The sequence below is a fragment of the Trichechus manatus genome, unplaced genomic scaffold (assembly GCF_000243295.1).
Source record: "Trichechus manatus latirostris isolate Lorelei unplaced genomic scaffold, TriManLat1.0 scaffold00022, whole genome shotgun sequence".
Taxonomy (NCBI): Eukaryota; Metazoa; Chordata; class Mammalia; order Sirenia; family Trichechidae; genus Trichechus; species Trichechus manatus.
The window spans coordinates 8,030,852-8,057,254 of NW_004443958.1; the positions used below are offsets into that span (position 1 = coordinate 8,030,852).

The 26,403-nt window shown below is 35.1% G+C and overlaps 1 protein-coding gene across 2 annotated transcripts in view; it reads right to left on the reverse strand.

The window, feature by feature from the left end:
* The window catches only part of TAF2 (TATA-box binding protein associated factor 2), a 101,536-nt gene that overhangs the window by 36,248 nt on the left and 38,885 nt on the right, over nt 1-26,403 (reverse strand). For both annotated transcript variants that reach the window (XM_004372974.3, XM_023728169.1), the window contains 8 exons: nt 21,329-21,394; nt 19,682-19,934; nt 18,154-18,294; nt 15,379-15,489; nt 12,624-12,817; nt 11,622-11,761; nt 5,972-6,041; nt 4,867-4,976 (listed from right to left, as the gene is read on the reverse strand). In XM_004372974.3, the coding sequence (XP_004373031.1) occupies nt 4,867-4,976; nt 5,972-6,041; nt 11,622-11,761; nt 12,624-12,817; nt 15,379-15,489; nt 18,154-18,294; nt 19,682-19,934; nt 21,329-21,394 (1,085 nt within the window). The remainder of the gene's footprint in view (nt 1-4,866; nt 4,977-5,971; nt 6,042-11,621; nt 11,762-12,623; nt 12,818-15,378; nt 15,490-18,153; nt 18,295-19,681; nt 19,935-21,328; nt 21,395-26,403) is intronic.

Consider the following 26,403-nt stretch of genomic DNA (forward strand, 5'->3'; position numbering starts at 1 on the left):
AAAAAAAAAAAAAAAATTATAATAGAAATAAGCAGTTAGCCTTCAATGGTCTATTACATAAATGTTTTCATGTCATTCTTACAGTAATGCGCCAAGCAGTGAAGAGGTGTTAAGAGTAATGGCTAAAATTTCCTTTGTACTGAAAAACAGTCAAGATACTACCTTCAGAAATGCAAAAAACATTGTTAGCTAGGCAAGACTGAAAAAAGTACTCATTTTAAAATAAAATGTAAAGCACCAATAAAAATCTGCAATTTATTTTTTAATGTATTTTTTGAGTTATTATCATATTGATCTATAATCCATTATTCTTAAAAGTTATAAAAGGTAGGATCTCGTACGTTTGGAATTTTGAGACATTTTCATGTGTTGAAGAAAAATAATTTCTTTCAGTGTGGGGGAAAAAGCTCTCAAACACAATAAGTGGAAGTCAGTCAAGTCATATACCTCCACCAGCTCCTCACTGCCCATGGGATAAAACACAAACTCCTGAGGCCCTTCAAATTTGGATCCCAATCTATCTTTCCAGATAACACTCACTATTTTCCAAAGGCCATTACAAAACTAGAGGCTTTTACATAGACTTCACTTACCTAAAAATTTCTTTCTCCTGCTAGCAAACTCTTTTCCATTCTTCAAGACCTAGCTTAAATGTTACTTCTCCATGAACATTCCAATATTCCAGACAGGGTTCATGGCTCCTTTCTTGGGTTCCCAAACTACTTTGTTCTTCACTTTCTTTAACAACTACCACTCTGTATTATAATTTATCTGTTCCTATGTCTCTCCATTTTACTAACTTAATACGACAGTCATCTTTGTACATACAAAACACAACAAGGTGGCAAACAGAAAGTGTTCAATAAATAACTACATACATACATACCTGTTGCCGTTGAGTCGATTCCGACTCATAACAACCCTACAGGACAGAAAAGAACTGCCCCATAGGGTTTCTAAGGAGTAGCTGGTGGATTCGAACTGCTGACCTTTTTTGGTTAGCAGCCGAGCTCTTAACCACTGTGCCCACTGGTGAATAAATGAATGCTGGAAACCAGGACTGCCACTGGATAACGTGATATTTTAAATCAAAATGAACTATTTATTTAAGATTCTTAAGGCACTGGGGACAAAGAACACCTAATCTGAAAGAGGCTTCCTTTTTACAATGTGTATTATCTTTTTGTGGAGGACTATTCATTTAAAAGCCGTGTGGGAGTTCCTGGGTGGAGCAGTTAAGTGCTCAACTAGCCGAAAGGTTGGTGGTTTGAACTCATCCAGAGGTGCCTCAGAAGACAGGCTTGGCAATCTGCTTCCAGAAGGTCACAGCCTTGAAAACCCTATGACCCTATGGAGCAGTTCTACTCTGCACACATGTGGTCGTCATGAGCCAGAATCGACTTGATAGCAACTAACAACAACAACACGTGGAACTATAAAGAACACTTTTGGGACAACTGAGGAAGGAAATCTGAATACGGAGATGGGGTGTGATGATGGTATTGTGGATATTTAAAAGAATCTCCTTATTCTTAAGAATATTTACTAAAGTATTTAGGGAGGACAATCACGATAAAGCTCATTTTCAAATGACTTAGGAAAAAAGATGGTTTGTATGTATGTGTATATATATGTGTGTACACACGCACACACACACATATACATACAGAGAAAAACAGATAAACTAAATGTGCTAAAACGTTAACAACCGTTGAGTCAACCTGAAAAGTGTATGAGTTGAGTGCCCATTGTACTATTCTTTAAATTTTTCTAAACATTAAGTTTTTAAAAATAAAATATTACAGAGAAAAAGTGATACGGGAAAATTAAACTAAAGAAAGGGATAAGGTATCTCTGTGTGTACGTGTGTGTATTTTCAAAGCAAAACTGTTGGAAGGATACTACAGTAGCTCCCACAGTGCAAGGCTAAGTGGAGCTGCCAAGCACCAGGAAGTATGCAGAGACCAGGCAGTCGTGGGATCTCAGCAGCAGATGTCTGGGAACTTCCCTTCTGGTTACCAACAGCCCCCAGATTCTGTACCTTAGTTTCAAATCTCTCTAGGGTATTTCTAAAATGAGTATTATTAATATTCATTGAACGGTGTATGCATTTTAAAAATTCATGAATAAAATTTCATGGTTCGTCTGTCTGTCTCTAAAACTGATTTCAGTTTTCTAAATTCTGTTGTTATGCATTCTTCTGCAAGCAATCTTTCACTGAAAAGTTTGTGCAATCAGTTATTAAGTAAACAAACTTTGATTCTTCAAAAGTATCTGATGGCCATCTCATAAGGTAACTGCAATGATCCTCTCTCCCATATATTTTAAATGGGTTCAATGAATTTTATAACTATACAAAGTCAACACATCTTAATTCCATTTTGGAATAACACAGAAATAAATAAATGAGTACAATTAAACCCTGAACGCCCACTGCTTATTTGTTCATGATAAACGCTTATCTCAAATGACCAGATTCCCAATAGCTCCAACAAGGAGTAAAGGGCAGGCAGGGTTCACCAGGATTTAGGGGCCTACATGATGTTCTAGCTCCTTTTGTTCCATGTGAATTCCCATGACCATTTCTTAAAACAACAAGCATTACAAAGATAACAGTGTGTACAGTTTTCATGATAAAATGCTATTTTAAAACCTTCATTACAACTGCAACTACTGCACACTAAGTTGTGTTTCTTTTTTCCTAAAGGCCAAATATACCCACAGCAGTGATGTAATTGAATTGTGTAATATTTTCCTTCTTTGGTATTTTTCCAGATAAACTCTGTAACATGATTATATTAGTTTTATCATACAAAAAAAAAAAAAAAAAGTTTTACAAAATCATACCAAAAAAAAGTTTTTAAACAAAAAAGGAATCACTCAAAGATCATATTCACTCATGTATCCTAGAGCTTCAGGCTTCTAAGGGAACTAAGTGGTCCTCTAGCCCATCTTCCCAGTCTAATGTGCAATGTTCTCAAAACAAAACCAAAAACTCCTCCCAATTATTAATGCCACTCCCACTGTTCATAATGTTCCTACTTATTTATAAATCTGATGAACTGAGCAATAAATTGTTTACGGCTACAGACTCGCTGATCTGTTTTGTTTAGATTACTGGCACAGAGAATTCCCAACCAAAGCAGCAACTGTACTTTATACTTCACAGTATAAAAATTAAATACTAAATATCGGAGGTTGATTTTGTATGACCACAACCTTTCAACAGGTTTCCAATGTTTTATACAAATTTTCCCATTAATCTTAAACATACATTTATTTCTTCTAAGAATCTTCCCTAAAAGGTGGTAAGGGAAATTTTTGTATTTCAGCATGCTCTCCTAAAATTTTAATCTTTCATGGTCAAGGAAACATGTATTCTTATTAAGAATATATTCAGTACAGTATAGTTTGAGCCATGGTGGCGCAGTGGTTAAGAGTTCAAGCTGCAAACCAAAAGGTCGGCAGTTCGAATCCACCAGCCACTCCTTGGAAATCCTATGAGGCAGTTCTTCTCTGTCCCATAGGGTAGCTATGAGTCAGAATTGACTTGATGGCAACGGGTTTGGTTTTTTTGGTTTATAGTTTGTTGCACATAACTGGTTAATGATCCTTAATGATGTTAACTGGTTGAACAACACTTTACAAGTTCCTAAACCTGTGTGCCTCATCGTCCTGGATCTAAAAAACAGTAATAATACCACCTTTTAAGGTAACTATAGGGAGCAAAAATATAAAGCATTACATTAATAGAAGAAATCATTCTTCTAGGGATTAAGGGAAACCATCTGAAAAACAATTTGACAATAATAGTATAAAATGGCTTACATGTTGCTTGCTGATTATCTTAAAGACAAGGGCCATGTTATTTTCGATTTTATTACATTTCAGTGAAATACTTACCTTGGTGCCATTAGTTGGGGGTATTATACTGTGATTATGAAACTGAGGGAAAGAAGTTATACAAACCCTTAATATCTCAGTGTTAGTAAATTAATGTATACTTCAGCTCTCCCACCATCTACAATTAATATAATTTCAGCCTAGCTTTTGATTATATCTTTAAACAGAAACCAGCATTACAATTTCAACATATCACAGACATAAGACAAATTTTCTTTAAATGTATAGAGCATTTACAAGTTGACAGGAAAAGACCAATGTTCCAATAAAAAATGGCAAAGGATACGAATGACCTACAAAAAAAGAACTACAAATAGCTCAAATAATGTCAATAGTATCACTATGTTAGTATAACAACATTCTTGAACAGTTAATATGAACTAGTGTTTTACAAATATTAACTCATTTAATTCTCATTTTGCAGAAGTATGTACCATTATCTCCTCCATCTTATAAATTAAAAAAAAAAAAAAGACAAGTCACACAGTGACTAAATAATTGAGCTGAAACTCAATCCTTAGCAAACTGGTTCCAGCTGTCTTTAAACACTATGTTATACTGCCCCTTGACTTAATTTAAATAACATAAATCAAAACTGTGAGGAGATCCCACCAATTTCCAAGGTACAGAACAATGTGTATAGGACAATATGTACTTTTTAACTTCTTGAATTAAAAATAATAATAATACGTTATGAGTTCATGTCTACAGTTCTTTAAACATTTAAGACATTTTCACATAAAATAATATTTTTGTTTCCTCAGCCACTTTGTAGGGTAAAGTGGGCGAGCGTATCATTAACAAATGTTATTGCTCCCACCACTTTGAAGGTGGATGTGATAAGTATCCTTTAAAAAAAAAGACAAAAAAATACTTCAGTTCTTAAAAGCTACTGAAAACCTGTTATAAACTATATATACTTCAATGCTAAAAAGTTAAAAAAGAATAACACTGCTTTCTCACCAGAGTTCATAAGTTTCCAAAGCTGATCTACCAGGGCTTCATTGCATAAAGGAGATTCCATATTCTTAGTAAAAGGTGGATTCTTAGTCAACATGTTTAAAATCTTATGCCTGAAAAATTTGAAAAAAGAATTAACTTTTGCTGACCATTAAATAAATCATTTGAAAATTATCTATAGTTCCTCCTTTGTATTTTATCATCTCCTCTCTTAGGTCCAGCTCTGTGTTTCATTTAGTTTCAAAACACATTATATATATTACATTTTAAATATGTATTACTCGTTTTTTCACTAAAAAATTCTGGCTGTGTTGCTTTTCTAAAATCTCCTTACTGGGCAATGAAGTCCTCTAAAACCTGACTATAACCAACCTACCTTTGCAATCCTAAACAACCTTTTCCTTCCCACTTCCTAAAAAGAACATTCTACTTCTCCCTAGAAAAAGTTACATAAAAGATTGGTTAATAAGTATTAAAATCTTAAATTAGGCAAAAAATTTATAATTAGGCCAAGAAGAAGTCTACATTTGAAATAATTAAATGAACATAAATTTCATTATTACATTATCTTTATAAAGTATGGAGATGTTTAGAAGCATTTTAAATACAAAGATGGAAAAAAGGTTTCCTCAAAATAAGCTGTTTGAGAAAAGTCAATGAAGTCAAGAACCACCCCCACCCCAAGACTGACCGTCAAACCCTACTAATGAAAGTTCATATCTCCTGTGAGAGGCTATCTGAACACATTATGGAGTCCTCTGAAAATGTGTCAAAATAATAGGGCAATGTGATCAAAATAAGATTTGAAAAAGAAAATGTTTACTGCTCTGAGTAGGGTACACTGTAAGAAGACAAAAAGGGGAAAAGAGAAGTAAGGAAGCTATGGCAGAGGTCTAGCATTTACTGAGGGAAATAAACTTTGTTTATTAACAATATATTTTTAAAATGTCTTTCCGAAAGCAAATCAAATAAAAAAGGACATGAATAACTACACAACATATTTCCATAATTTCAAAAATAACAAACAACTGTTTCATGTATAACCTACTGAAAATATTCAGTTCACTTCAGGACTTAAAAACCAAAGTATTATAACACAAAAACTAACCTTACATAGGGTACAGGATCAGTCTGAATCATATTAAGTAGCCACTGTAGTTCTTCATAACTCCTGTCCACTGAAAATACGGAAATGTATTTGTTGTTAATTTAACAAATTAAATAACAAATAAGAGGCAAGCAGGGAGTTTATGCTTAATATTTAAGACTCTGCCTCAGATTTCAAATCAGAGCTGAAGGCTAGTAGGCATGTTTTTACATTTCTGACTCAGTGGATCTCTATGTAAATTTTATAAGCATTGTGCTTATATGTAGCCAAGACATAAAATAGCATCAAGTGCCATGTTTTTCACTAAAGCTTAAATCAATGGCAAATGACATAAAGCAAATAATAATTTATAATAAATTTATTACTAAGGACCGTAGATTAGAAATAAGTAACTTTAATTTGACAAAATGTGTTCAAATAGAAGATGTTTAGATCAAACTATGGGGAGGCTTAACACTCAATAGTATCTCAGCAATATCATACATATGGTCAATTGTTTTTCCTCAAGTAGTTTCTTCTATTTAAGACTAAATAGTAGCTTTAAATTTTCAACATAACGTAAAAGGCAATTACAAAAACAGTGCTAAGAATATTCATGACAAAAATAAACTGACTCATTAACTATGTCATTCACCTTTTCAACAAGTTTTGCTTTTATGAATTTGAAAAGATTTCCCTTATACTCAGAATTTTATTTCTAAAATATTTTTCATTTCTTCCATTTTCTTATCTGGGCACCAGTATTTAAACTTACTACTTAGCAATTACTGAAGTCTACATCCATGGATTACATTTAACATCACCTGTTTAAATTATATTTATCAGTTTGGCATTCTTTTTGAAAGCATGATATTTAGCATTCTATTTCATTTCAGATAGTACTAGTTCATGAGATCATCTTCATATTTATGAGACACTGAACATCATTCATACACCCTGGGAAAGAAGGCTGGGAAAACTGGCATAGTTGAATGTCAAGACTCTAGACTTTATGAACTATTAAAATGTCAAAACTGGGAACTGTCAAAGGATTACAGTGTTGTTATTTTTTGCAAGAAATTTATTTTTTTAAAACCACTATTATCACCATTATTTCTTTAAACAAAGGCTATTTTAACCTTCAGTAAAATGGTAAAACAAATGACAGTTTTTTCTAAACTTAAGCCAACATATATGATATACATACTACACTGTTCTTAACTTTTCATTATTTTCTGACTATAAAGAAGCATTTCTATTGAAATTTAAGGAAATTATAAAGATTTGAGTATATTTTTCTGTACTTAACATTTTAAAATCAACCACTATCAGGAAAGCTAGATTAATGGAAAAAGTACAAACAAAAAGGAAACAATGAGAATGCTGACACATTGTGAAAAATGTAACCAATGTCACAGAACAGTTCCTATAAAAATCGTTAAATGGGAAACTAATCTGCTGTGTAAACTTTCATCTAAAACACAACAAAGTGTTATCTAAAAAAAAATATCCACCAGTTATCGACTAAAGAACTTCCCTCATGCCTGCCTCTCTTTTCACAGTAAGACAAGAAGTTTAGCATACTTTTTCTTTTTAACGCTTCCCATATTTTGGTGGAATAATTTGGAATTTCAGATACAGATTTACATATTTCTTACATTTGCACATTATTTCTGAAGAATTATCTTTTTAATTTGCATTAAATTTGACAACCATTTTACCAAATAATTAAGCTCAACTCTTTATTTTACAGGCACAATTGCTTATCACTACCTTCTTTCATTTCACACTTCCGCCAATCTTGAATTATTTATTTTGATTCACTTCCAGGTTAGTTGAAAAAGATCTTTTGGAAATTTCATTTTTTTTTCAATTTTATTTTATTGCACTTTAAGTGAAAGTTTACATCTCAAGTTAGTCTCTCATACAAAAATTTATGCATACATTGTTATGTGATCCTAATTGCTCTCCCTATACTGTGATAGCACACTCCTCCTTTCCACCCGATTTCTCGCGTCCTTTCAACCAGCTCCTGACCCTCTCTGCCTTCTCATCTCACCTCCGGACAGGAGATGTCCATTTAGTCTCATGTATCTACTTCAGCTAAGAAGCACACCCTTCATGAGTATCACTTTATGTCCTATAGTCCAGTCTAATCTCTGATTGAAGAGTTGGCCTCGGGAATGGTTTTAGTATTGGTTGACAGAGAGTCCAGGGGCCATGTTCTCTGGGGTTCCTCCAATTTCAGTCAGATCATTAAGTCTGGTCTTTTCACCAGAATTTGAGTTCTGCTTCCCATTTTTCTCCTGCTCCAACAGGGACTCTCTGTTGTGTTCCTTGTCACGGCAGTCATTGGCGGTAGCCAGGCACCATCTAGTTCGTCTGGTGTCAGGCTGTTGCAGTCTCCGGTTTATGTGGCCCTTTCTGTCTTTTGGGCTAATGCTTTCCTTGTGACTTTGGTGTTCTTCATTCTCCTTTACTCCAGGTGGTTGGGACCAATTGATGCATCTTAGATGGCCGCTTGCTAGCTTTTAAGACCCCAGGTGCCACTTACCAAAGCAGGATGCAGAACATTTTCTTAATAACTTTTGTTAGGTCAATTGACCTAGATGTCCCCTGAAAGCATGGTCTACTCTGCTACTCTGTCCCTTGAAGTGTTTGGTTGTATTCAGGATACTTCTTAGCTTTGGTTTAGTCCAGTTGTGCTGACTTCCCCTGTAGTGTGTGCTGTCCTTCCCTTCACCTAAGATAATTCTTGTCTACTGTCTAGTTAGTGAATACCCCTTTCCCTCCCTCCCCACCCTCTTAACCATCAAAGAATGTTTTCTTCTGTGTTTAAACCTTTTCTTGAGTTCTTATAATAGTGGTCTTATACAATATCTATCCTTCCGTGACTGACTAAATTCACTCAGCATAATGCCCTCCAGATTCCTCCATGTTACAGGTGCTTCACAGATTCATAGTGGTTCTTTAACATTGTGCAGTATTCCATTGTGTGAATATACCATAATTTGTTTATCCAGTCATCTGTTGATGGGCACCTAGGTTGCTTCCATCTTTTTGCTATCATGAACAGTGCTGCAATGAACATGCGTGTGCATGTATCTATTCATGTGATGGCTCTTATTTCTCTAGGATATGTTCCAAGGAGCGGGATAGCTGGATCGTATGGTACTTCTATTTCTAGCTTTTTAAGGAACCGCCAAATCGATTTCCAAAGTGGTTGTACTATTTGCCATTCCCACCAACAGTGTAGAAGTGTTCCAGTCTCTCCACAACCTCGCCAACATTTATTATTTTGTGTTTTTTGGATTAATGCTAGCCTTGTTGGGGTGAGATGGTATCTCACTGTAGTTTTGATTTGCATTTCTCTAATGGCTAATGATCGTGAGCATTTCTTCATGTGTCTGTTAGCTGCCTGAATGTCTTCTTTGGCAAAGTGTCCGTTCATATCCTTTGCCCATTTTTTAATTGGGTTATTTGTCTTTTTGTTGAGGTTTTGCAGTATCTTGTAGATTTTAGCGATTAGACACTAATCGGATTTGTTGTAGCCAAAACTTTTTTCCCAGTCTGTAGGCTGTCTTTTAATTCTTTTGGTGAAGTCTTTTGATGCACAGAAGTGTTTGATTTTTAGGAGCTCCCAGTTATCTAGTATCTCTTCTGGTGTTTGTGCATGGTTACTTATGGTTCGTATTCTGTTTATGCCATGTATTAGGGCTCACAGTGTTGGGAAATTTGATTTTAAGAATGCTACGTAGGAGATATACTTCTAAGCCTCAAAGCTATGTGAGCGACAACTTGGAAAGGTAGAAAATCTTAGATTATAATTTCCCCTAAAGATTACGTGGCTATTGGTTTATTGTTTTCTGACTCTCCATATTCTGAAGAAGTCAGAGGCCAGACTACTCCTTTACGCTGTAAAATCACCCATATCTGATATTCCTAGTATCTTAGTCATCTAGCACTGCTATAACAACAGAAATACCAGAAGTGGACAGCTTTAACCAAGAGAAATTTATTCTCTCACAGTCTAGTAGGCTACAAGTCCAAATTCAGGGCATTAGCTGCAGGGGAAAGCTTTCTCTGTCAGTTCTGGAGAAAGGTCCATGTCATCAATCTTTCCTTGGTCTAGGAGCTTCTCAATATAATCAGGAACCTCAGGTCCAAAGGACCCACTCTGCTCTCAGCACTGCTTTCTTGGTGGTATGAGGTTCCCATGTCTCTCTGCCTGCTTCTCTCTTTTATATCTCAAAAGAGACTGGCTTAAGACACTATCTAATCTTACAGACCTCATCAATACAACTGCTGCTAATTCATCTTATTATATCATAGTGATAGCATTTACAACACAGGGAAATCATATCAGATGATAAAATGGTAGACAATCACACAATACTGTGAATCATGACCTAGCCAAGTTGACACAATTCAATCTATGACACCTAGGAACTTACTAAGTTTGTCCTTAACCTTAAAATTTGAAATTTCATGAGGATCCAGCTTAGGACTGTTTCGTTCACACCCTCTGAAGTATTCTATTATTTCTTAGATTATAGCTTTTCTTCCACCTGTTCTAGTCTTCATGGCTCAATATGTTTCTTTTAAAATTTTGATCTTTTTTTTATGTTTTTCATCAGCTTTTGAAAATGTTCTGAATATGCATTATCCTGTTATTCATTTTTGGCCTTATATTTTTTTCATCTTTATGAAGCCTTGTCTAATCCTTCTACTGAGGTTCCTGTTTATGTCTCTTGCTCTGCTTTCACAGATAAAAATTTCTGCACAGGTATAAAATGTTTTCTTCAATCCTTCTTATAATGCTAGTTAGAAATTTTGTAAAAATCTTCTCCTATTTCTTAAAATAATATGTAATTAAAGCTACAGAATGATGCACTGACTTCTAGGAAAGGCCAAAGATATCTATAATTTTATTTTTTCCTCATTTAGTACTTTTTATCCAGATTGTACATTTACCAAAAATTCTTTCTAAATCAGTGAGTCAAGAATTTAAAATTTAAATACCTGTATTATACATAATACGAAAACATCAATAATATAAAACAGGCTTTAAGAAGTAAATATTTTTTTCAAAAATGATATGAGCTGAGACCAGAAGAACTAAATGGTGCCTGGCTATCACTACTGACCGTTCTGATCAGGGCCACAACAGACGGATCCTTATCGAACGGAAGAAAAATGTGGAGCAGAATTCTAATTCTTAAAAAATCCAGACTTACTGGACAGGGTGAGACTAGAGGACTCCCCAAGACTGTTGCCCTGAGATATGCTTTAAACCTTAAACTGAAATTACCCCTCGAGGTCACCTTTTAACGAAACGACAGACTAGGCTCACAAAATAAAAAGTATCACCCATGAGTAATGAGCTTCTTTAAGAAAAATTACCCATAGGATACCAAATGATCAAAAATTACTCTAAAGAGTAGATGAGAAGGGAAGGGGGCAAGGAAACTAGAGTTAATGGAAATGGTACAACCAGAATGGAATAAACGAGAATAATGACACACTGTGAAAAATGCAACCAGTATCACCGAATAATTTGTGGAAAAATTGTTAAATGGGAACCTAATTTGTTGTGTATATTTTCACCTTAAACACAATAAAATATTAATTTAACAAAAAGTGATATAAGCATATATTTGTAAAACATTACCTTTAGTATAATCAACAACTGCTTCCAAAGCTGCTATCCTAATGTCCACAAAATGGCCATATTCAGCATAAGACTTAAAAAGAGCTGGATCGCTTGGCACATGTCCATTCTTCTGAAGCACCCGTATGGCTCTCAAACAACTAGGAAGGAAAAAAAAAAAAGTAATTATAAATACTTTTGTTTAAGCACACTGAATCAAACTTGTTTCCTAAGCATTTGAGATTAATTTGCATCAGTAAATTGAAAAACTGATGTGATTTAAATCTGTCTTTCAACTGTATAATACTAAATTATCACAATGATCATAAAACTTCAAAATTAATAGCTTAATCCTCTTAAAAGAAAACAAGTTCCAAAACTTGTTTGGAAACTCCAAGCTTCAAGTTCCGTTCTGTGGCTTACCATTGTAACAGAAATATTCATCATAAAAAATTATTTAGCATAAAATATAATTTAAATGAAGCATTTTCTCCGAAAGTTTTAGTAATACATGGTTTAGTCAATATATATACACGAAAGGTTAAAACGGTTTATAATGTTTGTATCGGTGAATCAACTTTTAGCAAACTCCTAAATAAATAAGCAGAACTTTTTGATAACCATATACAAAGAAGCTGATAGAAGCAAGAAATTACTGAAAAAGAAGTCTGACAATATAGAAACTTTTATAATATATCCAATGGGATAGAAAATTATGCAGATATCAAAAGTAATGCTTTTGAAGAATTTCAGATGATATGAGAAAATGTTTATGATACCAATATAAAAATTATATATACAATATAATCTCAAGTAATTAAAAATTTATATAGTTACTGAGGGAAAAACGCTAGAAGGACATTCTCTAAAATATGAATTTATCTATGGATCAAAAATTTATGTAAGATTTTGATTTTCTCCTTTTACTTTATTGTACTTGCCCAATTTTCTATAATGAGGATAAATTTATTTTAGTTATAAAAACAAGTAATTTTAAAGAAAAAGTAAAGAATTTAACCATACCTAACAGTGATGGTATGTCTATAACTTGGAAGAAGTTTTTCCATATTCAAAAACCTGGTGATCTCTTCAAGAATGAGTCGCACATCAGGATTCAAGTTATCCAAAGTTCTAACTTCATTATTCACACTGACTGCAGGTGTAACAGAGTTGGCAAGGGCATCAATCATTTCTGCACGATAATAGTTATCTGAAAACTAAGCCAAAGAATAATTTAAGAGACGATAACAAAATTCACACTTCTATTAATTAATAAAATATGTGTAACTCAAAAACATAATTCATTTGAAAGCATAAGCAAGTTCTCGTAAATACTCAACTATGTACATTATATAGAGGCAGACACTGGAAAACAGTGAAAAAAAATTCACTGATCACTGATACATTAATTTACCAAACATTTACTACAAGTAAGGCACTCTTATAGTAACCTGGCCAGATTCCTCTAGAAGGAAAACCAGAGTCCACAAATCCTGCTCGTAACCACAGAGCTTCAAATCAGTTATTTAATGCTCTACTCTCATTTACAAAAATATAACCAAGGATCACCAGATATTTGAAGACAGTATCAACATAAAAAATAGAGACCAGAATTTTCATATCATCCAGCAACTTCACTCCTAGGTATACATCCAAAAGAAGTGAAAGCAGGGACTCAAACAGATAATTTTACACCAATATTCATTACAGTATTATTCATAATAGCCAAAAGGCAGAAACTACCTAAGTGAAAATCAACAGATGAATGGATAAACAGAATGTGGTACATCTATACAATGCAATAGCTAGGATAAGCAAATGCATAAAGACAAGAGTTTATTGATGATTATCAGGGGCTGGGGGGAAGGGAGAATGGGGAGTTGTTACTTTAGGGCTGCTGAGTGTCTATTTGGGGTGATGGGTGACTTTTGGGTATGAATACTGGTGATAACTGCACAACATGGTGAGTTTAATTAATATCACTGAATTGTACACCTGAAATTGGTTAATATGGTAATGTTTGCCCTATATGTATTTGACCACAATAAAATTAAAAACAAAACAAAAACAAAGCAACTTGGAGAAAAGAGCACTCAAGAAAAAGAAAAGCAGCAGAAATAAAAATTAATATTGTCTGAGAAATAAACAATGACACAGCTTCCAGTGTTGGTTGCTATTAGGTGCCATCAAGTCAATTCCGACTCATAGTGACCCTGTGTACAATAGAACGAAACACTGCCCGGTCCTGCACCATCCTCACAATTGTTGCTATGTTTGAGCCCACTGTTGCAGCCACTGTGTCAATCCATCGCATTGAGGGTATTCCTCTTTTTCACTGATCCTCTACTTCAGAAAGCATGATGTCCTTCTCCAGGGACTGGTCCCTCCTGATAACATGTCCAAAGTACGTGAGACAAAGTCTCGCCACCATCCTCACTTATAAGGAGTATTCTGGTTGAATGTCTTCCAAGATAGAGTTGTTCATTCTTCTGGCAGTCCCTGGTATATTCAGTATTCTTCACCAACACCATAATTCAAAGGCATCAATTCTTCTTCGGTCTTCCTTATTCACTGTCCAACTTTCGCATGCATATGAGGCGATTAAAAATACCATGGCTTGGGTCAGGCACACCTTAGTCCTCAAAGTGACATCTTTGCTTTTTAACACTTTATGCTCCTAAAAACTTCTTGTAGGAGTTTATTTAAAATATATCCACAATTTTTTTTGATATTTTATTAAAAAGGTGAAAACTAATTCCCCTCCCCTTGAGCATGTGCTAAACTCTGTGACTCACTTTTAATGACCAGATTAAAGCAGAAGTGATCGTGCGTAACTTCTGAGATTAGGTCATAAAAAGCACTGCGGCTTCCTTCTTGATCTCTCTCTTGATCACTTGGTGTGGGGGAACCCACTGGCCAACTTGTGAGAACACATCAACCAGCCCATGTGGCAAGGAACTGAGGACTCCTGTCAATAGCCATGTGAGTAACCTTTTTTTGAAGTGTATCCACCAGCCCCAGTCAAGCCTTTATGTGACGGTATTCCTGGCCCAATATCTTGATTGCAACCTCATGAGAAATCATGATTCCAAAGCCACCCATCTAAACCACTCCCAAATACATGGCCCATCAAAACTGTAAGACAGTATGTTTTGGGGTACAGAATCAAACTGATACACAGTTCAAAAAAATGTTTACTAATATGAAGTTCCTAAAGGCATCAAACATGTCTTCTTTCTATTTAACATGTTAAAATATCTAGCACAGCATATATTCTCAAAAACATTTGCTAATTATGGATTGATAACATTTGCTGATTATGGATTGTGAAATAACTTTTGAATCACAGCATTCAATAAGCATTCAATACTTGTCGAATAAATGAATAAATGCATACAATGGTTAAAGAAAAAGGCCAAGTTTGTTAAGGAACAAGTTAACCCCAAGTGGGAACTGTCTTCTGAGTATCACTTGGTGAAAGAAGAAAAAGGAATAAAAATCTAATTGTGCTGCCAGACTTCACCAAAATGAGTTATCTATTAGATGGCTCCCCAAAATCTGATGCATTACTATCTCCACATTATACGAGGTATAAAGAATGTTTCAAAACCAACTAATCTTCTTGTTTCTCATCCACTGATTATTCTGGTCAATCTTGTTTGTACGTCTCTATCTCTAGAAAATTCAATTACTATGGATTCAACAATGACTAAACACTTCTTTAAAAACAAAATATCAATGGGTAGTTTCATAATATTCATTAAGAAAGGTACCTTACCTTATTTTTTCTGTTATCATTATACTTGATTAAGTCTAAAATAAACGTTAAGACTTCTTTGGGACAGAGGTTATGAACATCTCTCAACAAAGCCATTGCAACTGGCATAGTCTACAAAAAACATACATACATGTTTTAAGCATATAATCTAATTCCATCATTGCTACAATTCACAGAATTATAATACAAAACGAATTACCCTAGACCTGACATAGATAATCTAAAGCAAGCCCAGCTCCCACCCGTTTACTTAAAACATATCCCAAAGCATTCTAACATAGAAGAAGAGCTGAGTAGGAAAAGAAGGGAAGAGTTGCATGAATTGATGCACTCTGCAGCCCATGCACCTTGGAGGAAAGTATATGTAATGTAAATTATATAAATTCAGTTGTGTGTGCTACAGCGGAAAAAGTATGAGTTTTAGCCGTAGGCAGACCATTATTCAACTCCTAACTTTTGTACCTACTAAGCTGGATGTCTTTAACTAGTTGCTTACTGACTAGGAGCCAGTTCCCTCACAACCATCCTGAGGATTAAATGATATAATGGCTACAGTCACGTGGCATACAGTAGAGCTCAATAATCAGTCTTAGAATACACTAATTCTCCAGTACCACTCCCATTCTCAGCCTAAGGTTTTAGGAAAAATGATAAATTATCTGAAATCCAGCTTAACTTTCTACTTTCCAAATTTTCATAAACAACTTCTCTAAGGAGATAGAAACATGACTCATACACGCTGGTAACTTCTACCAGTAAAATGAAGCTAATTAAACTCCAGGCAGAACTACAGATGAATAGATACCATAGTCCTCAGTAGACAGAAGATTCAAGCTAATCCCTCTTCTTACTCAAAATAACGATGCCCTCTATAAACTGGGGGCGAGAATGGGATGGCTCCTTTGCTTGCTTGAAGGGGCAGAAGCTACAGCAGCAACAAGTCAGTGTTAATGCTCTAAGAAAAGCTGAGGGACACTTTTCCATAGAAATCTCTCTCCTGTGCCTACTCTGTCCTTTTGGGGCTCAAATTTTATTTACGCACCAATCTTCTCTCTTTCTCCTGCCCACTAGAAGTATTAAATGAAAAGTGAATTGGTCTAAAAGTATTGTTCTTCAAGCTTTTTTGACTGCAACCCACAGTAAGAAATACACTTTATATCCCAACTTAGCACACACACATTTTAGATGCCAGGTAAATAAACTAAACAACAAAAGACAATAAGAGCAAAAAAATGTTCACCTACCCTCATCACATGTGATGTATTCTGATATTGCCTATTCTGTTTTCTTTTATGTACACAAAAAAAATGTTGGTCAAAACTTGAAGCTGATTTCACGACCCTCTCACTAATGGGTCACAAGTGCCAGTTTGAAACAATGATATATGGAAGCACAATGAAATAATGAAGGGATATATTCATAGAGAAATTGACTTGCTTCCATACCATGAATTAGTGTGATGGCAATAAGTGAGATGATCAGCACATTTAACAACTATCAAATATTCAGTTCTTAAACATAAAATAATTGGATACCACAGGCTTCTAAGATTAAACCAATATTGCCTTTCAGCAAACCTGCACCACTCTGAATCTGTTTTGCTGATGAAATTTACTATAAATATGATTTTCACTATCAGTGCTGCTAAGCAAACCTTTTACCTTTCCTTCTATGATTTATGTCTCAACTTGCCTGACATCCCCCCTCAACATTCACTTGTTTTTAATCTGCTTTCCACCTGTCTCAGAAAAAGGACTGTACTTATCTTGTCTAAAATTAACCTCCCAAACTGCACCATCTTCGGCTAACAATTTCAGAATTTGCTCCATCTTCTCTCTTTTTTACTTCCTTTCTTCTGCTTGATTATTTCATCTCTCCCTTTCCACTGGCCTCTTCCTCTATGCCTAACATGCTTCAAGTTTTTCACCATGTATACAAAACAAAAGAAACCCAAAATGTCCTTTTCCTCAACCCTGCTTTATCTTCGGTATAGCCTCCTTTCTCATTCTCTTCAACACCAAAATCATGAAAGAACAGGCTTCATTTTCTCTACTTCAACTTCACTTCTCTTTCCCAGTTCAATCTAGTTATCTCATTTCTGCCTTCGCTATTATTAAATAACTCAAAAAACTGTACAAATTACTTCCAAATTGCCCAATCACTGACCACCCTGCCATTCCTACATCCCTTCCTAAAACAGTGACTGTAAGACACCATTCCACTACCACCATTTCCTAAATTACCATTTACAGAAAACTTATTATGTAATAAGCATAGTATAAAACACGCTACATGCTTGATCTTATTTTATTCTAAAAAAGATAAATCTTACAATTCAGTAAACTGAGGCTTAAAAGGTTAAGAAAGTTGTCCATGTGCAAACTGCTAGTGAGCAGCAGAGCTGGGGCTGAAGTTCAGATCTGTACCTACAGTGTTTATGCTTTATTGCCTATGATCATATAAACTGTCCATACTCTGGAAGGACTGCTATCAGAAGCAGGTACTCACACCTCCATCCTTCATGTAACCAACCAAAAGGACAAATTTTCCATTTCTTTACTGTTAGTATGGATAATGAGATTTAGTTTTACACAGGCCATAAAATCAATCAGCAATTGCTTCAAGTTGGCAAAAATTGTATAAGTAAAAAAAGAACAAAGAAAACATTTTATAAGAAAGTAAGCACGCCCGTTATTTGAATAGTCCAAGTTAAACTGAGATATATAGGTAATGGCATACAATGGAATCATAAGAAACTTAGAAAGTAAACTGTACCTTCTGTAGAAAATAACTTTGAAAGCTCAAAAAGTTGTTTGTTTTCACAATGTTTGGACAAGTTTTACAACAAAACATTCTAGTGAAGAGTGACTTCATAGCTGGTGGTCCTGTCCATGTGCTCACCATGGAATTTGCAATCTGAATAATTAGAAAATGAAACCATTTCCATCACCATTGCAATTACAGTTTTAAATAAATAGAACAGCTTTCTAAACCTTATCAATACTATAATTTCAATTCTCAGAAATTTAGTACTTTTTAGCCTTTCACCACCATTTCCAAAAAAGTATACAAACTACTTACCAAAAAAAAAAAAAACCTTAATATGTGCACTTCTTCTACAAGTTAATTTCTAAATTGCGATCGTTATTCTTTTATGTTTTAAGAAAATACATGTTTGCAAATGGCTTATATTCTGAATAAGAAGTGGTTTGTCTTTATTCATTCAGACAGACGTAATCCTAATACATTTACTCAGTAGAAACATCATTGTGGATTTTAAATAAGGTTTTTCAATCTACTTTAATTGAAAAATAAGCCAAGTACAGTACTACCATTTAAGTCTGTAAGAACACTTTACAAAAAATTCGTACCTTGCTTTAAATATTTTTTAATGTATATGAAACATCTGTCTAAAAAGAAGAAAATTATAATTTTAAATAATATATTTTATAATTTCATGGCTATGTTAAGGATTCAGCATCAAGAATCACAAAGCTCTCTACAGAAGCAATGAAACTGTATCCTTAGCAGACGACTATCAAAGAAAATCAGTTTTTCCTTCCTATATCTGAGAAGAGCATAGGAATTCAACTACTCGTCATTAAAGATAAAACAAATCTAAACCATTATAATCTGTTGAAATGTTGGACAAATGAGTTTAGCAGTGAGGAAAGCAAAGGAGTTACTAAATGGGAATGAACCTACTATCAAGATATTTTTTAAATACCTGGAAACCAGTATTTCTGGTCAAATTTTTGTCTGCATTTTTCTGGTTTTCATTTGCTCTACCTTCAGTTTTTTTTTGCATCTAAAGAAAAATATTTAGTTTTCCTAATAAATTAATTTTCTAACATGTTATATTATAGCACCTATGATTTTAAATTACATATCACTAGTATTGATTCCTAAACCCAAATCAACATGAAATTGTTACCACAGTAGGATAATTAAGATTAATTGATTTCATGTACTACAATGAAAACGATCATTCAAACCAAGGGATTTCTTACCAAATACATTCTTTGCTTTAAAAATGTTGCTTGCAATTCATTAAAATGGTGAAAAGTTCTCTGGTTTTAATATCTGACTTTTCAATTTGATAATTTTTGTGCATGTCTATTTTCAGATCAAAAGACGTTTCTTTCAAATCAGTCTTGTTAAAAAACATTTGGCAAAGCTTTCAAAAGACCAGTTACCAAATAAATTTAAAGATTATGGTGAACTTTAACTCATTTTCAAGGATTTTTAAAAAAAAATATACACAGTAGTCATCTTGTTTTTTTTCTATTGTAAGTAATCTCACCTTCGCAAGACAGAAGCAAGCTGACATTCTTACTCGGTAGAAACACTGTTCTTGGTCTAATATGTCAGTGAGTGCAAGCCGAGAGGCTGGAGTAGGGAACTTCTCCAAGGCTAAGATGGATTCCTGCTGTGCAACAACATCCCTCTCATAGCGGAGTTGGTACTGCCACATAAAATCTGCTTGTTCAAATTCTACCTTCCTCAGTACTGACATATCTGGGTCTATCCTTATCCACAGTAACGGGGAATCAGCACTGAAAGAAAAATACACATTTATTTTCTTAAATTTATCATTCTGTATATTTAGAAAGTAAAAACAAAGCCTTTACTAACCAGATGGCTCTTTTAGATGTGGTATTCAAGACTGCCTTAAGAGCTTTGCTGTAGTATTCTTTTTTTTTTAATCACATCGAAAATTTTATAATTATATTTAATATATTTCAACTTTCTCACAGTGTCTAATCTGTATCAATCTTGCTGCAAAGATCTCCAAGGGTAAAAGGATAATTAGCAAAAAGGATTTTGAATTCTTTATTTTCTGTCTGAAACAATTTTGGGATTTTGCTTTGTGTTTATGTTATGTGAAAAATGTGAGGCCAAATTCTTCATATAACTTCTACAGCCTAATAACTGACTATGCCTATAAATACCACCCTTCATTGAACATCCATCTATGACTAAGAAATGAAAGTATTTATTTTACTAAATTAATCCGTTTAGCCGACTTTCAATACTTTTTTTTTTTTTTTTAATGCTAGCCTCATTATGACATTTTCAAAAGACAAGGTTTAAAATCATAATTCGGAGCACAGCACAAATTTATTCTCACATACTTCTCAAAGTAACAAGTACAGTTTTAAAAACCTAGTTTACATCAACACTTTCATCAAAAGAACACCGCTTGGAATATTAATCCAATACTAGTGGGTGCTGACTACAGGTAAGGTACTTGCTATGAAGAAATTAAAATTAACACTGATCCTGAAGTAGACAGTCTGTATATAAACATTTTCGATAATTTGGCAAACAAATTAGCAAATATTTACAAATGTTTTTTTTTAAAAAGATAAAAGCACAGATAGATGGGTAAAATAAGACAGTTTGAGCTATATTATACTTAAAAATAGAAACACCATCAATAAATATTAGCACATAAAACTGAGGACAGTGGTTTTTAAATTGTGTTTTGCAAACAAAGGGAGCCTCAAAGTGGCCTGCAGTCCTGGTCCAAAGACAAGGAAAGTCAATCTCAACTGCGAGCTCATTAAAAATGCAAAATATTAGGCCCCACTAGTGAAGTAGTGGATCAGAAACTGCATTTTAAGAAGATCCTGAATGATCTGCATGCCCATTATACTCTGGGAAGTACCACTCTAGAGGCCAACAGGGGAACAAGAAAGCTGCCTAGTCAAGCCGTGCCTACCCCCACAATCATCCTGCTTTTCATCCTAATTCTACCTAGGCCAGGCCAGATTTACTTTTATCTATTTGATTAATCATGGTTTTATGTAGTTTTTTAATAAGGTTTCTATGCCTTTAAAATGTTGTAAAAGCACTGATTTTGAGGTCAATCACATACTTTAAGAAAAGTTTAACAAGACAAATGAGAATGCAAAAAATAGTGTATCTTTAAATTTAAGTAACTTACTCCATTGCAGAAAGATCCATGTCAACTTCTTCTCCATTCATCAGCGGAATCTTTTTCTTCTTATTTCTACATTTGAGGAAAAGTAAGTTTGAAAACTGTGAGATTTCCAATTTTGAAGAAGATAAGGAGTAGCTAAAGATCAAATGAAGGATTCCAGGCAACATTAGAAGACATCATAAGGAAGAAGAGATATCAAATGCAATGGAATTTAAACACAACAAAAATCAATGTCTATTTTGAAGCTGCAGGGAATGAAGTAAACAAAATTGAAATTCTTTCATGATCAAAGTTTAACAAAAAGCAGAAATACATAATTAAATGTCAGCTTAAAACCCATATGTTCCCAAGAACGTGTAATTATAATTTTATATAGAAAAGAGGATCCATCAGTGAAGAAATTCTTTATAACAAATGTTTAAAAAAAAAAAAAAAGAGGCCTGATAGATAAATAATTCTGAACCATATGCTATATGTACTGCTTACTGCAAGGCACTGTCCTATATATATGAACCAAAGCAAACGATTAACTAATAACACATCTTAAGACTATTAATATGTACAAGACTTAAGATAAGCAAAAACAAAAGCAACTATTTCCATGTGAATTACTCCTCTATCATAAAACCTACAAGATAACATAATAAAAACGTGGGTGAGGGCAAATGAAAACAAGAACACAGAACACAGTCTTCCTGTGTTCCTTACACCAAAGAATACCCAAGTGACATACTGTTACTATAGAGGAAAAAAACCTGACGAAATGTTATGAAAAAGGTAGCAGTCAGAGGCTCCCAATTTCCAAGGTGGATAGGACAAAAAGAAAGGGAGATTTCACTATAAATTAACAAATAATTTTCTCAGAGAAAGAATGATTAAAGGAAGACTTCAAAATCAAGTTCTCTGAAGGCCTTTCTACTCAACAGACATCATCTGTCTGAGATGGCCTAAACATGATCATGGCTATTAGACTTATGTTCCTGAAATTTTAATTTTGCTAAATATTCCTCCAGCAAAGCACAGAAATGCTGTCATCTTTGACTATTCAGAGTACATGCAAATGGCTGAGTTAAAAAGACGTGGTAAAGGATAAATATATTAAATAAAAGGTAAATAACTGGACATTTTTAAAGTAAACTGGCATAAAGACAAAGAATGTTCTGTAGGGGCATGGTGATATAGAGAAAAAAGAGAAAGAGACATAGTAAAAAAGAAGTAGGGGCTTTTCATGACATACACAGTCAGCTCCTTCCCTTATATTTGATGCTTTCATCATTTTTCCAATATTTCCTGTAGATATTAATCCAATGAGAGTAATAAGTAATGAATATGAGCTATTTGCCTTGAATATTTCCTGGCTCAAAAAACTCAAGCTTCCATTCTCAATAAGAAATGGATTCTCAAAGTCCTACCTTTAAAAGAAAAATTTATTCTAAAGATAAAAATGGCATCAAGAACAGACAGCAGGAAGCGGGGCCAAGATGGCAGAGTAGCCAGACAGTTCCAGTGGGCCCTCTACAGCAAACCCCGAAAAAACAAGTGATTCGATTATATATGGCAATCTGGGAGCCCTGAACATCAAAGGCAGAGATGAGGAACCAGACTGAGTGGCAGGGGGAGGGAGAGATGGTTCGGAGGCAGCGAGGAGTTGCCAGACCTGACTGGGCGAGAGCCTGAGCCCTTCAGGCCTGATCACCTCGGGGGTGAGTAGTGAGACATGCAAGCAGCGGTGCTCAGAAGGCGCGTTTTCCGCACCGGGAGACACCCAGCGCCATAGAGTCTACACAGCCACCCAGAAGCAGTGAGAAGCAGCCTTCATCAGCAAAAGATAAGTACTCGCATAAGGCTTACCACACGGATCAAAAACACCACACTTAGAGAAAAACCTTTCTCCATTTACCTCCCCGCTCCCCACTCTGCACTGGGTCCCAGACCCACTTCAGCTACTGTGGAGTCCCCTGGGCTAGTAGTAGGATCTGTTACATGCCCAGAGCCATTATCCCAGCCTTAGAAAGTGAACAAATTAACAAAACGGGAAAAAATAAACTGTCAGCTCCCCTAAGTCAGGAACCCAGGGTAGGCACAGCTCCTTTGCCTAGGCACAGGCATAAGGGATCCATGGACTTTGAGTGACTTTCCACCTGCATAGACTTGTGTGGGCATATCTCACAATGGAGGCCCTCATTACCGCAGTACAACAGGGTATATACCGGAACTCTAACTTCAACTGTTTCAGCTGTGAAGTTGCAGGTTAGTAACATTTAACACTGCTCTGCCATTAAGCAGGGTCTTCACCAACCCACATCAGGGACCTGAGGACTGGAGGCTCCACACACGCCACCTAGCCACCTGAGATAGGGGCCCAAGAATAAGAGGTGTCCCGCAATCCTTACAGCCGACAGCACTGGGTGCTCATAGTCCGGCTGCAAAACCCACCCACCTACGTGCTCTAGGGAACAAGGACACGCCTTCCTCCTGGACACTTGGAGGCAGCCGTCAGCCCCCAGCCTTGCTCAGAGCGTGTCCCCCTGCTGCAGTCAGATACCTGTGCCTACACCAATCGCCCATGTCTGTCTAGGACTATATGTGAGAGCCTACACCACACACTTGGTGGCTACCTACCTGGGCACCTGAGCTGAATCCATATAGGAGGAATGGGCGGACTCCTGAGCGCACATACCTAGTAACAGATCTAATCACCTGGTGACAGGACATTAGAGCTTCAAAGGTGCCAATAATCAAACTAGCTCATACTAGCAGCCTATTTCGGCATATCAAAACAAAACAAGCAGCAAGGACACAGTAAGCAAACTTAAAATAAACAATTATAATAACTTATTGATGCCTCAAGACAACAATCAATATCAAACCACATAAAGAGGCAGTCCATGATGGCTTCCGCAAGCTCCCAAAATAAAGAATTTAGAAATTTTCCAGAGGAGGAAAATTTCTTGGAATTACCAGAGGCAGAAGAAAAAAGATTAATGTACAGAACACTTCAAGAAATTAGAAAGGAAAATAAAACACAGAACATGCAATAGAGGAAATTAAAAAGATTGCAGAAGAGCATTATGACAAATGTAACAGTCCGCCAAGAATCCATAGAGAGACAGCAATCAGAAAACCAGATTAACAATAAAATTTCAGAATTAGACAATTCAACAGAGGAGCAGAACTGAGGCAATGAAAGTCAGAACTAGTGAGACTGAAGATAAAGCACTTGACACCAACTAATTTGAGGAAAAATCAGATAAAAGGAATTAAAAAAATGAAGAAACCCTAAGAATTATGTGGGACTCTGTCAGGGGGAATAACCTACGAGTGATTGGAGTACCAGAACGAGGGGGATAACAGAAAATAGAGAGAACTGTTGAAGATTTGCTGGCAGAAAACTTCCCTGATATCGTGAAAGATGACAAGATATCTATTGAAGATGCTCAGCGAACCCCACAAAAGGTAGATGCCAAAAGAAAGTCACCAAGACATATTATAATCAAACTTGCCAAAACCAAAGATAAAGAGAGAATTTTAAGAGCGGCTAGGGACAAACTAAAAGGAGAGTCAGTAAGAATAAGCTCGGACTACTCAGCAGAAACCATGCAGGCAAGAAGGCAATGGGATGGCATATATAAAGCCTTGAAGGAAAAAAACTGCCAGCCAAGAATTATATATCCAGCAAAACTGTCTCTCAAATATGACAGCAAAATTAGGGCATTTCCAGATAAACAGAAGTTTGGGGAATTTGCAAAAACCAAACCAAAATTACAAAAAATACTAAAGGGACTCCTCCGGATAGAAAATCAGTAACATCAGATAACAACGCAAGCCTAGAACACAGGACAGAGCAACCAGATATCAACCCAGATAGGGAAGTCACAAAAATAAATCAAAGCTAAAACACTGAAAATGGGGAAACAGATGTCAATATGTAAAAGATGACAACATTAAAACAAAAAAGAGGGACTTAAAAAAGGTAGACACAGATTTTTCATATGAAGAGGAAGCCAAGGAGATACAAAGAAATAAAAGACTGGAATAAACTTAGAAAAATAAGGGTAAATATTAAGGTAACCACAAAGGAAACAATCTTACAAGTCAAAATAAAAAACTAGAAAAATATAAAGACTCAGCAAACACAAAATCAACAACAATCAAAAAGATGAAAAGAAAACACATAAAGAGAAACAACTCAGTGCAGAAAATTAAGTGGAACAAAGCAACTGTGAACAACACACAAAAAAAGACATCAAAATGACAGCACTAAACTCATACCTATCAATAATTACGCTGAATGTAAACGGACTAAATGCACAAATAGAGGGACAGAGAGTGGCAGATTGGATAAAAAAAACCACGATCCATCTATATGCTGCCTACAAGAGACATATCTTAGACTTAAAGACACAACCAAACTAAAACTCAAAGGATGGAAAAAATATATCAAGCAATCAACACTCAAAAAAGAGCAGGAGTGGCAATATTAATCTCTGACAAAACAGACTTTAAAGTATAATCCACCACAAAGGATAAGGAAGGACACTATATAATGATTAAAGGGTAAATACACCAGGAGGACATAACTATAATAAATATTTATGCACCCAACACAGGGCTCCAAAATACATAAAACAACTCCAATAGCACTGAAAAGAAAGAGACAGCTCCACAATAGTAGTACGAGACTTTAACACATCACTTTTGGTGAAGGACAGAACATCCAGAAAGAAGCTCAACAAAGACATGGAAGAGCTACATGCTACAATCAACCAACTTGATCTCATAGACATATACCAAACACTCCACCCAACAGCAACCAAGTATACTTTCTTTTCCAACACACATAGTACATTCTCCAGAACAGACCACACATTAGGCCATAAAGCAAGCCTTAACAAAATCCAAAGCATCAAAATATTACAAAGCATCTTTTCTGACCATAAAGCCATAAAAGTAGAAATCAACAATAGAAAAAGCAAGGAAAAAAAATCAAACACATGGAAACTGAACAATACCTTGCTCAAAACTACTGGGTTATAGAAGAAATTAAGGATGGGATAAAGAAATTCGTAGAATCAAAC